Source organism: Callithrix jacchus, chromosome Y (genome assembly GCF_049354715.1).
Source record: "Callithrix jacchus isolate 240 chromosome Y, calJac240_pri, whole genome shotgun sequence".
In the NCBI taxonomy this organism is placed as follows: domain Eukaryota; kingdom Metazoa; phylum Chordata; class Mammalia; order Primates; family Cebidae; genus Callithrix; species Callithrix jacchus.
In genome coordinates, this window is record NC_133525.1 from 5,454,095 (window position 1) to 5,467,496 (window position 13,402).

The 13,402-nt window shown below is 45.3% G+C and overlaps 1 protein-coding gene across 19 annotated transcripts in view; it reads right to left on the bottom strand.

The window, feature by feature from the left end:
- Window positions 1–13,402, bottom strand: part of LOC118150887 (uncharacterized) — an 88,459-nt gene that overhangs the window by 48,198 nt on the left and 26,859 nt on the right. Inside the window, exon 1 of one of the 19 annotated variants that reach the window (XM_078364438.1) lies at window positions 1,387–1,697. The exons of the other annotated variants lie outside the window; for them this stretch is intronic. Coding sequence (XP_078220564.1) covers window positions 1,387–1,682 — 296 coding nt within the window. The 5' untranslated portion in view covers window positions 1,683–1,697. Of the gene's footprint in view, window positions 1–1,386; window positions 1,698–13,402 lie in introns of those variants that run through there. 19 annotated transcript variants of the gene reach the window in all.

A 13,402-nucleotide genomic window follows, 5' to 3' on the forward strand; every position in this document is an offset into this window, starting at 1 on the left:
TTGGTTAACCTTTGGCTCTTCAGTGCTTTCCTGGGAAGGTGGGTTCACTGTTCAACGTCTCCCTGTAAACAGAAACTGATAAATGCATTGCCGAGTTGTCCACTTACTAGCTGAGATCTCAAGACAGCAAGGATAATACAAAATTATTGATGCAGATCATAGATGAGGAACACCAGGGTCTGTTTATCCCAACAGTGCCTCCGCCCATAAGCGCAGGCTCCTACCTTCCTGACATCCAAATCCTTCAACAGGATAAACAGGAAGTGCTGCCTCAGGAGCATCTGAATGATGTCTTTTATTTCCTAACAGAAATACTCTCTCTCTCTCTCTCTTTTTAACAAATCCCTCAAGTTTTTATAGGCTCCCTTGTTCTTTCTTTTCCAGAGGTAAATTTTTAAAATATGTATATATTTTTTATTCTACTTTAAGTTCTGGGGTACATGTGCAGATCTTGCAGGATTGTTACATAGGTACACATACACTACATAGGTAGCCTGCCTGGTGGTTTGCTGCCTCCATCCCCCCATCACCTACATTAGGTATTTCTCCTAATGCTATCCCTCCCCAATCTCCCCACCCCCACTATCCCTCCCCTATTTCCCCACGCCCCGACAGGCCCCAGTGTGTGATGCTCCCCTCCCTGTGTCCATCTGTTCTCATTGTTCAACACCCACCTACGAGTGAGAACATGCGGTGTTTGGTTTTCCCTTATTGTGTCAGTTTGCTGAGAATGATGGTGTCTCACTCTTGAGATTCGCCTGAGTGTTCCCTTCTCTGGAATCGCCACATTAAAATGATCAGAGAAACGTACTCAGTTGTTATTCAAATCCTATACGTTATGAGTTCATTAGAGTTTCTCGCGCGGCACTAAAAACTCTGATCTTGGAGTGTGGGAGAGCCAGCCTGCAGGTTCATGTTGAAGTTTTTCATGTAAACATTTCAGGTGGTTTTGATTTGCAAGAAGGAATGACATTGTTTACGAAAAGGTTTAAACATCTGAACAAATGCAACCTTTCCGGCAAAGGAATCTCTAGTAATCTGTCCCATGGGGTACAGTCATTTCAACTCTATTTTTGCCATATGGAAATGGTCAGGACTCATTTTTGAATCAGAAGGAAATGATTGGCATTCCCCACATGCCCAGTTGTGCTTAATTCATGGAGCTAAATAGGCCATTTTTTTTAAACGCTTGGGACACGCAGATTGAAAGCAGAAAATTCGGTGAATACCGAAGTGCTATCGGCTAGCAGCGTGCCTTCGTGGATCTAATTCCCAAATCCCAAATTGGAGCAGCCAGTCTTCTCCCTCCCCTCTCAGCCACCCATGTCTCTTAGTCTCCTTTCTAATCCCCCGTGGGGATCTCCCTCCAAGCCAGAAGGCTCTTACTTCGGGCGTGCATTAGGAAACACAGGACTGTCAGGCCATGGAGTCACCACCGGGGTTCCATGCTTTGCTTCAGGAGGCAAAATCCTCAGCGGAATCCCCAACCAAGCGGGTTGTGAGATGCAGCCTCTCCACCCTCCTCCTGTCGACTTCTGGTTTCCCAGCCTGGAAGGAAGGGAGGCGATGTCTTCAAGTGGAAAACATGAACTGAACTGCCAGAAACAAATGGGCTCCCAGCTCCCAGCTCCCAAACTCCACAGCTGAAAACGTGTGGGACCAGTGCGCGCATGCTCAGTCATGTCTTGGAGCCAGCCTACCCCGACCGCCCCAACCAATCTGCAGCAGCGCAGAGGATGGGAAACTGGGGTGGTTACCAAGTGCCAACGGACATCTTGGGCTTCTGGCGGCTGGCACACCTGCTTGGCAAGTCTGCTCGCTGAGGGCGTGGGTGCTGCAGCAAGTTCAAAGTCACCAACCCCGAAACCAGGGAAGACACCGCCCGCCTGCAGTCCTCTTCCTGCAGGACGTCATGGCACAGTGATACCCAGTGGAGATCAACACACACATCAGTGCACAGAGCTCAGCTGAACTCTTCGCTTTTATACCTAACAAATTCAGTGACTTCCAAGAGGCATTCATCATCCTCAGACCTCAGTGGTCTTTGTAGTTGGCAGAACTAATCTTTCAGCAGAGACATGGTTCAGGAAAAGCAGATGACACGTGGCTTTTTGTGCCTTTCACTTAAGACTTGTTGGATGTGGCGGAGTGTCCTAGATTTGTGAATTGTGGGTTTTTGCTTTGAGCGTGCAGTATCTAATTAGTTCACGCATTCATTCAACAAACATCCAAGGCATACCTCTCTTTTTCGTTGTTAATTTCAACTTATTTTCTTCCACCTCCACTCCCCACCCCTTTCAACCAATTCTCCTGCCTCAGCGTCCCAAGTAGGTCAGACTACAGGTGCCCACCTGCAGAAACCTCTTGCCCAGCTAATTTTTGTACTTTCAGTAGACACAGGATTTCATCACATTGATCAGGCTGGTTTCAAACTCCTGACCTCAAACGATCCACCCACCTTGGCCTCCCAAAGTGCTGGGATTACAGGTTTGAGCCACCGTGCCTGGCCTTTTTTGTTTGTTGTTTTTTTTTTTTTTTTTTTTGGTATTTTTAGTAGAGACCACGCTTTGTCATGTTGACCAGGCTTGTCTCGAACCCCTGACCTCAGGTGATCCACCTGTCTTGTGCTAGGATTACAGGCATGAGCCACCGCACCCAGCCTCAATTTCAACTTTTATTTTAGATATGAGGGTACATGTGTAGGCTTGTTTACATGGATATATCACACCCAGATAGTGAGCATAGTACTCAACAGGTAGTTTTCCAACCCATGCTTCCTTTCCTTCCTCTGCACTCCTTGTGGAGTCCCCAGTGTCTGCTGTTCCCATCTTTATGTCCACGAGTGCCCAGTGTTTAGCTCCCACTTATAAATGAGAACTTGCAGTATTTCCTTCTCCATTGCTGTGTTAGTTCACGTAGGATAATGGTCTCCAGTTCCACCCACATTGCTGCCAAAGACACGGCTTCTTTCTTTTTTGTGGTTACATAGAATTCCATGCTGCATATGTCCCACGTTTCCCTTCTCCACTCCACCACTGATGGACATTTAGGTTGATTTCAGGTCTTTGGTACCACGGAGAGTGTGGCAATGAAGATACAAGCAATGCATGTCTCTTCTGACTCACACATGTGCTAGGTGTCAGGTATGGAACAAAGAAGAAAAAGTAGGTTTATAGGGCCAGGCGCATTGGCTCAAGCCTGTAATCCCAGCACTTTGGGAGGCCTAGGCGGGTGGATCATGAGATCAAGAGATCAAGACCGTCCTGTTCAACATAGTGAAATCCCGTCTCTACTAAAAATACAAAAAGTTAGCTGGGCATGGTGGTGCACGCCTGTAGTCCCAGCTACTCAGGAGGCTGAGGCAGGAGAATTTCCTGAACCCAGGAGGCGGAGGCTGCGGTGAGCCGAGATAGCACCATTGCACTCCAGCCTGGGTAACAAGAGCGAAACTCCGTCTCAAAAAAAAAATAGGTTTATAACAAGAAACAAACACAAACAGCGAAAGCAGACAGTTGCAGTGTGATATTATAGGATGTGAGGGATGTGCACTGAGGTCTTAGGGTACCTAAACTCAGCTTTGCTTTAGAAGAGGTTTCTGCAGAGGGCGGTGATCACACAGGATGGGGAGGGTAAAGGGAGCAGGCTGGGAGGATCGAAGTCCGTGGGCAGAGGAAGGTGGACAGTAATGAGGACACTTAGGAAGAAGAGCCCAGGGCCACTGTGTGGACCAACCCCGTGAACGTCGTCAACCCTCATCTCCCCAAATTCATATGCTGAAACTCGAAACTCCAGTGGGATGGTACTTGGAGATGTAACCCTTGGCAGGTAATTAGCATTAGATAAGGTCATGAGGGTACAGTCTTCGTGATGAGATTAGGGTCCTTATGCGAAACACAAGAGACACCAAAGCTCTTTCTCCACCATGTGAGGGCACAGCAAGAAAGAGGTCGTTCACGAGCCGGAAAGAGAGCCCTCCCCGGGAATCAAAGCCACAAGAGCCTTGATCTCAGACTTCCAGCCTCCAGAACTGTGAGAAGATAAACATGTGTTGCTTCATCCACCCAGTCCATGGCACTTGGTTACAGCAGCCCCAGCTGACAAATACACCAGCTACGATGAATTATCTAGACTACTGACCAGTCAACATTTACCCCATTCCTCAGTGACACAGAGAAAAGGCAAATTAGCTAACCTCAACCTCACAGTCCCTGAGGGATGGCTCCTAACAGTCTCTGTGCCCTGGAAGTCACATTGTCTCCACTAATCCATCACTTGTCTATGCAGGGCTTGGAGAACGATTTCCAACAGCTTCCACGTGTCTGTGGAATGGACCTCAGTGCCGCTGCAATTGGAATGCAACAGTGCAATTAACAAAGAGATCTGGTGCTTTCTTGACCATCAGAGTAGGGTATGAATTTGAACCAATACTCATGGACATCCATCCATTCCATTTTTACAAATAAGCCCATATTCCAAAACCAAGTTGCAATAGATAGTAGGCAATGTGTGAAGAAAGCTGAGCCCAAGCTCTGTTCTGTTTGTACCTCAGTTTATTCCGTAGCTGAATGAACCGTGGAAAGCATAAGATACAGGAAGAGAAACGACTGAAACTCCCATTGATGCCTAGTGTTCCATTATTGGAACGCTGAACATGTGGGAGTTATTCATATCCTACTACTCAAGGTCATCGCCAAGGTCTGATTGCAAAAATTCAAAAAATTGCAACCTCAGGCATAAATGGGTTATTTTTGTTCCTGGCCCTCTGGGTCCACAAGAGGGAAGCCAGACTTCTGGGATCTTAAGACCAGGGCTCTTCTGACAGCTGGAGGTGAGGGGATGGGGGGTGGGGGTGGGGAAAGAAGGCATGGCAGGGGGCTCAACAGCTTAGGGCTGGGCTGGCGGCTTCAGTCACTGCCTGATGAGCCACCCTGACCCAGGTAGGATGAGGTGTTTGAAGCCGCTGTGCTTCTAGGGTTACAAGAAGCTGTATACAGATTCTTGTTCTGCAAGCTGGGGCCCGTGGTTGCTCTATGGAACACTGGAGCATTGAGAGAGGATCCTGTGGTCCCAGATACTCAGTAGGCTGAGGTGGGAGGATCACTTAAATGATGAGTTGGAGGTTTTGGTGAGTGACAGTCGCTCCACTGCACTCCAGCCTGGGCAACAGAGTGAGACCTTGCTGAAAAAAGAAAAAAAATTGAGTCCACAACCACGTGCTCCCACTGTGACACATGAAACAAACCTTTTCTTAACCTGTTATGTTAAATTGATTTGTTGGTTAAATTATGTTAATTGTCTCCCAGGTTCAAGCGATTCTCCTTCAAGCATGCTTCAGCCACCTGGGTAAACTGATGTGTGCCACCATGCCCGGTTAATTTTTGTATTTTTAGTAAAGAGGGGGGTTTCACCATGTTGGCCAGGCTGGTCTCAAACTCCTGACCTCAAGTGATCCACCTGCCTCAGCCTCCCAAAGTGCTGGGATGACAGGTGGCGATCCACTGCGCCTTAACAGCAACATCTGTATAAAGATAAGTTACTTGGGTGGATTAAGTTCCTGTGCACACAGGTGTGTGTGTGTGTGGTGTGCGTGTGCGTGTGTGCATATGGAGGAATGGAGGAAATGCTCTAAGGCAGTTAGCATCTGCAATTCTAAGCCCTGAGTGGCAGAGTCCACAGAGCAGTTGATGCATTTTGATTCTTTCAGACTCCCCTGACCCTAAAGAGGACTGAAGCTGTGACACCGGCTACAAAGTGGATGGACCTCAAAAGCTGGATCCTGAGTGAAAGAAGCCAGACACAGAAGGATGCATTGTGTAGGATTCCATTTCTTGGAAATCTCCAGAACAGGCAAATCTGCAGAGACAGAAAGCACGTTGCCGGTTGCCAGGGGCTGGAGAGATGTGGGAATGAATATATCATGGGTTGTATTATGTCCCCCCAAACTTCCTGTATTGAAGCGCTACCCTTTAGTACTTCAGAATGTGACTCTGTTTGGAAATAAGATCATTGCAGATGTATTACGTTGGTGCAGAAGTAATTGTAGTTTTCACCATCACTTTTTTTTTTTTGAGATCGGGTCTCGTTCTGTTGCCCAGGCTGGAGTGCAGTGGCACCATCTCAGCTCACCGCCACCTCCGCCTCCCAGGTTCAATCGATTCTCCTGGCTCAGCCTCCCGAGTAGCTGGGATTATAGGCATGCACCACCACACCAGGCTAATTTTGTATTTTTTTTTTTTTTGAGACGGAGTTTCGCTCCTGTTACCCAGGCCGGAGTGCAATGGCATGATCTCGGCTCACCGCAACCTCCGCCTCCTGGGTTCAGGCAATTCTCCTGCCTCAGCCTCCTGAATAGCTGAGATTACAGGCACGTGCCACCCTGCCCAGCTAATTTTTTGTATTTTTAGTAGAGATGGGGTTTCTCTATATTGGCCAGGCTGTCTTGAACTCCTGACCTTAGGTGATCTACCCACTTTGGTCTCCCAAAGTGCTGGGATGACAGGCGTGACCCACCATGCCCAGCACCTTTTTTTTTTGACACAGTCTTACTGTCGCTTAGGCTGTAGTGCAGGGGCATGATCTCAGCTCACTGCAACCTCCACCTCCCAGATTCAAGTGATTCTCCTGCCTCAGACTCCCAAGAAGCTGGGATTACAGGCATGTACTGCCATGCCCAGCTAATTTTTGTATTTTTAGTAGAGATGGGGTTTTACTACGTGGTCAGGCTGGTCTTGAACTCCTGACTTCAGGTGATCCACCCGCCTCGGCCTCCCAAAGTGCTGGGATGACAGGCGTGAGCCACCTTGCCCGGCCTGAAGCATGTTTTCATGAGAGCCCCAGGAAGGCAATCTAGGAAACAACTGCTAAGGGGACTTCTTTTGTGGCAGTGAAAACGTCTTGGACGTAGGCAGAAGTGGTGGTCTCACAAGACTGTGAAAGCAGAAAGTGCCCTGAATTGTTCCCTTTAAAATGGTGAATTCTCCTGTCATCCAGGCACTGTGGGAGGCCGAGGTAGGTGGATCACTGAGGTCAGGGGTTCGAGACCAGCCTGGCCAACATGGTGAAACCCCATCTCTAATAAAAATATAAAAATTAGCCAGGTGTGGTGGTGCGTGCCTGTAATCGCAACTACTTGGCAGGCTGAGGCATGAGAATTGCTTGAACCCGGGAAGCGGAGGTTGCAGTGACATGAGATCACACCACTGCACTCCAGCCTGGGTGACAGATAGAGACTCAGTGTCAAAAAAGAAAAAGAAATAAAACCGGTTATTTCTATGATTTGTGAATTTCGCCTTAATAAAAAAAGATGTTTCTCAAAAAAAGTGAGGAATTACGTTCAATTCTCTCAGATGAAATGAAGATGTCAAATAATTGCTACGATTTCCACCACCCTAACACGTGCTGGACAGTGTCGTAGTATTCTACATGCTTCAGGTAGGAGTAGATAGGCTTTTCTGTATAAGGTCAGACAGTAAAGGTGTTTATCTTTGCAAACTGCACGGATTCTGCAGCAATATGTAACCAATGTCTGTGTGCCAACTGGACTTTATTTATGGACATTGAAAGTTGAGCGCCACATAGTTTTCATGTATTACAAAATATTGCTGTTCTTTCGAGTTTTAAAAATTATTCAGACACATAAAAACCATTTCTGGCTGGGCGCCCTGGCTCACGTATGCAATGCCAGCACTTGGGGAGGCAGAAACAGATGGGTCACCTGAGGTCAGGAGTTTGAGAACAACCTGGCCAACATGGGGTGAAGCCCTGTCTCTACTAAAAACACAAAAATTAGCTGGGTGTGGTATTTGAAAACTTACGTAACCATAGATGACTTTCCAATGAAGCGTAGAAATACAGAAAGCTGTTTTTAAAAAATTCATGTCCCAGCCAGGCACAGTGACTCACGCCTGTAATCTCAGCACTTTGGGAGGCCAAGTTGGGAGATCACTTGAGGTCAGGAGTTTGAGACCACCAGCCTGGCCAACATGGTGAAACCCTGTCTCTACTAAAAATACAAAAACAGCAGAGTGTGATGGTGTATGCTTGTAATCCCAGATGCTCAGGAAGTTGAGGCAGGAGGATCGCTTGAAAGTGGGAGGTTGCAGTAAGCCAAGATGGCACCACTGGACTCCAGCCTGGGTGACAGAGTGGGACTCCGTCTCAAAACAAACAAATAAATAAACAAAAACTCTCCATCAGAGAGAAAGAAAAAATCTTTGCCCCCTGTAAAACACACACACACACACACACACACACACACACACAAATACACCCCATGGCAAGACAACTTTAGCCAATCAGATTTTGCACAACAGAAAGAAGAAAGTCTATCAAAATCTATATATGCAGCACAATACTGAACTATGCTACATGCAAACATATAACACACAGGAACTTGACTTGTGAATATTGACACAATAATCCTGAAGAAAATAACAAAACTAAAGCGTAACACCAGATAAGACTGAAGAACAGAAAGATGGCTAACATAAGGTGATGCATTATGTGATTTTATGTAACTCACCGGATTAATGGGCCAGGCTAGAAAACCATACAATCATCATGATGCCCCCACAAAAGCACTCGATTGAATTTAATACCCATTCTTGACAAATGTTCTTAACAAAGGAATAGATACATTTTTTATGATTTTATACATGAAAACCTGTTGTATCCCCATGAAGTGTTAGAAGAGACACATTTTTGGGCCAGGCGTGGTGGCTCAAGCCTATAATCCCAGCACTTTGGGAGGCCAAGGTGGGTGGATCACGAGGTCAAGAGATCGAGACCATCCCGGTCAACATAGTGAAACCCCATCTTCTACTAAAAATACAAATAAAAATTAGCTGGGCATGGTGGCACGTGCCTGTAATCCCAGCTGCTCGGGAGGCTGAGGCATGAGAATTGCCTGAATCCAGGAGGCAGAGGTTGCGGTGAGTCTAGATCACGCCATTGCACTCCAGGCTGGGTAACAAGAAACTCTGTCTCAAAAAAAAAAAAAAAAAAAAGGGCTCTAAGGCAGGGAGCCAGGTGATCAGGCTCGGTGGGTCCCACCCCCACAAAAACAAACAAAAAAGCCATTGGAAATCCTCGGGGTTGAGAGTTTTACAGCAAGCACAGAGGAACCCAGGACAGTGCAGCTAAGAGGGGGAGGGGCATCCGCCATTACCGGGGCACTCGACCCCTACCGAGCTACACTGCCATTGCTGACACAGCCTGCCATTGCCGAGGCAACCCGCCATTGCTGGGGCAACCCACCATAACAGAGAGAGTCTGCCACTACGGAGGTGGGCCATTATCACCACGGCAGCTCTAACCACACCCATATAAACAGGACTACAGGGAATTACACACGGCAGCAGGGAGGAGCCCACAGCAACAGGGTGGAGCTCATGACAGCAGGGTGGGCAGCAAGGCAGAGCCCACGACAGTAGGGCAGAGCCCACAGCAACAGGGTGGAGCCCATGGCAGCTCAGCATAGCCACTGCAGGCAAGCAGTGATTAGACTGCCCCCTTGCTGGGCAGGTCAGTGCAACGGATACTCATAAATGGAGGCCTAACTCCCTGGGACAGAGCACCTCAGGGGAAAAAAAGGGGCTTTACGAGTTCTGCTGCAACAGACTTAAATGAACAGCCCTGAATGAACAATGGAGCTCACAGCTCAGCACTTGAGCTCCTATAAAGTACAGACAGTCTCCTCAAGCCGCTCCCTGACCCCCACATATCCAAAGAGTCACCTCACAAAGGACTGATCAGACTGACATTTGGCGGGCATCATTCAGGAACAAAGATAGCAGAAGAAGAATCTGGTAGCAACGCTCACTATTCTGCAGCTGCTACAGGAGTTCCCCAGACAAGCAGGGCCTGGAGTGGACCTTAGAAGTCCTACAGCAGTGGGGCCAGACTGTTAGAAAGAAAACTAAGAAACAGAAATACTTCATCATCAACAATCTGGACGTCCACTCAGAGACCCAATCCGAAAATCAGCAACCACTCAGACGACAGGTAGATGAATCCACAAAGATGGGAAGAAATCAGCGCAAAAAGGAGGAAAACACCTGAAACCAGAACACCTCGCCTCCTACAAAGGAACAAAACTACTCACCAGCAAGGGAACAAAGATGGATGGAGAATGAGTGTGATTAAATGACAGAATCAGACTTCAGAAGGTGGGTAATGAGAAACTTCTGTGAGCTAAAAGAACATGTTCTAAATCAAAGCAAAAAAACTAAGAACCTTGAAAAAAGATTTGAGGAAATGATAACAATTATGGACAACTTAGAGAGGAATATGAGTGAATTAAAGGAGCTGAAAAACACAACACAAGAACTTCGCGAAGCATACGCAAGTTTCCACAGCCAAATTGACCAAGCAGAAGAAAGCATATCAGAAGTCGAAGATCAACTCACTGAAATAAAACAAGAAGCCAAGATTAGAGAAAAGAGTGCAAAAAGTAATGAACAAAGTCTCCAAAAAATGTGGGACTATGTGAAGAGCCCTAACCTATGTTTGATAGGTGTACCAGAATGTGATGAAGAGAATGAATCCAAGCTGGAAAATACTCTTCAGGATATTATTCAGGAAAATTTCCCCAACCTAGCAAGGCAGGCCAATATTAAAGTCCAGGAAATACAAAGAACACCACAAAGATATTCCGCAAGAAGAGCAACCCCAAGGCACATAATCGTCAGATTCACCAGGGTTGAAATGAAGGAGAAAATACTAAGGGAAGCCAGAGAGAAAGGTCAGGTCACCCACAAAAGGAAGCCCATCAGACTCACAGCAGATCTCTCAGCAGAAACTCTGCAAGCGAGAAGAGAGTGGGGGCCAATATTCAACATCCTTAAAGAAAAGAACTTTCAACCCAGAATTTCATATCCAGCCAAACTGAGCTTCATAAGTGAAGGAAAAATAAACTCCTTTGCCAACAAGCAAGTACTCAGAGATTTTGTCACCACCAGGCCTGCTGTACAAGAGCTCCTGAAAGAGGCACTACACATAGAAAGGAACAACCAGTACCACTCACCTCAAAAACATGCCAAATGCTAAAGAACATCAACAAAATGAAGACTCTGCATCAACTAACGGGCAAAATAGCCAGCTAGCATCAAAATGGCAGTACTAAATTCACACATAACAATATTAACCCTAAATGTAAATGGGCTAAATGCACCAATCAAAAGACACAGACTGGCAAATTGGATAAAAAGCCAAAACCCATCAGTGTGCTGTATCCAGGAAACCCATCTCACATGCAAGGATGCACAAAGGCTCAAAACAAAGGGATGGAGGAAGATTTACCAAGCAAATGGAGAGCAAAAGAAAGCAGGAGTTGCAATTCTCATCTCTGATAACATAAACTTTAAAGCAACAAAGATCAAAAGAGACAAAGAAGGACATTACATCATGGTAAAAGGATCGACACAACAAGAAGAGCTAATGATCCTAAATATATATGGACCCAATACAGGAGCACCCAGATATATAAGGCAAGTTCTTAATGACTTACAAAGAGACTTGGACTCCCACACAATAATAGTGGGAGACTTTAACACTCCACTGTCAATATTAGACAGATCAACCAGAGAAAAAATTAACAAGGATATCCAGGGCTTGAACTCAGAACTTGGAACAAGCAAACCTGATAGACATTTACGGAACTCTCCACCCCAAATCCACAGAATATACATTCTTCTCAGCACTACATCACACCTACTCTAAAATTGACCACATAATTGGAAGTAAAGCACTCCTCAGCAAATGCAAAACAACTGAAATTATAACAAACAGTCTCTCAGACCATAGTGCAATCAAGTTAGAACTCAGAATTCAGAAACTAACACAGGACCGCACAGCTTCATGGAAACTGAACAACTGGCTCTTGAATGTTGACTGGATATACAATGAAATGAAGGCAGAAATAAAGAAGTTCTTTGAAACCAACGAGAATGAAGACACAACATACCAGAATCTCTGGGACACATTTACAGCAGTCTCTAGAGGAAAATATATAGCAATAAGTGCCCACATGAGAAGAGTGGAGAGATCCAAAATTGACACCCTATCATCAAAATTGAAAGAGCTAGGGGAGCAAGATAAAAAAAACTCAAAACCTAGCAGAAGACAAGAAATAATTAAGATCAGAGCAGAACTGAAGGAGATAGAGAAAGGAAAAACCCTTCAAAAAATCAGTAAATCCAAGAGCTGCTTTTTTTTTTTTTAAAAGATCAACAGAATAGACAGTCCACTAGCCAAACTGATAAAAAAGAAAAGAGAGAATAATTAAATAGATGCAATAAAAAACGATAAAGGGGAAACAACTCTATGCACGTAAACTAGTAAACCTGGAAGAAATGGACAAATTCCTGGACACTTGTGTCCTCCCAAGCCTAAACCAGGGCTGTTCATAGCCGAAACTATGAACAGACCAATAAGAAGGTCTGAAGTTGAAGCAGCAATTAAGAGCCTACACCACAAAAAAAGCCCAGGTCCAGATGGGTTCACCGCCGAATTCTACCAGACACACAAAGAGGAGCTGGTACCATTCTTTCTGAAACTATTTCAAATAATCTAAAAACAGGGAATCTTTTTCAAATAATTTTATGAGACAAACATCATCTGGATACCAAGACCCGGCAGAGACTCAAGAAGAAAAGAAAACTTCAAGCCAATATCCGTGATGATCATAGATGCAAAAATCTTCAATAAAATACTGGCAAGCCGATTGCAACAGCACATCAAAAAGCTTATCTATCATGATCAAGTAGGATTCATCCCAGGGATGCAAGGCTGGTTCAACATACGCAAGTCTATAAATGTAATTCACCACATAAACAAAACCAAAAACAAAAACCACATGATTATCTCAATTGAGGCAGAGAAGGCCTTTGACAAAATTCAACAGCTAAAAACCCTCAATAAACTCGGTATTCATGGAACATATCTCAAAATAATAAAAGCTATTTATGACAAACCAACAGCCAATATCATACTAAATGGGCAAAAACTGGAAGCATTCCCTTTGAAATCTGGCACTAGACAAGGATGCCCTCTCTCACCACTCCTATTCCATATAGCACTGGAAGTTCTAGCCACAGCAATCAGGCAAGAAAAAGAAATACAGGGTATTCAAATAGGAAAGGAGGAAGCCAAATTGTCTCTATTTGCAGACGACATGATAGTATATCTAGAAGACCCCATCGTCTCAGCCCAAAAACTCCTGAGTGAAACTGATAAGCAACTTCAGCAAAGTCTCAGGATATAAAATCAATGTGCAAAAATCACAAGCATTCGTCTACACCAATAACAGACTTAAAGAAAGCCAAACCAAGAACAAACTGCCATTCACAATTGCTACAAAGAGAATAAAATACCTAGGAATACAACTTACAAGGAGCGTAAGGGA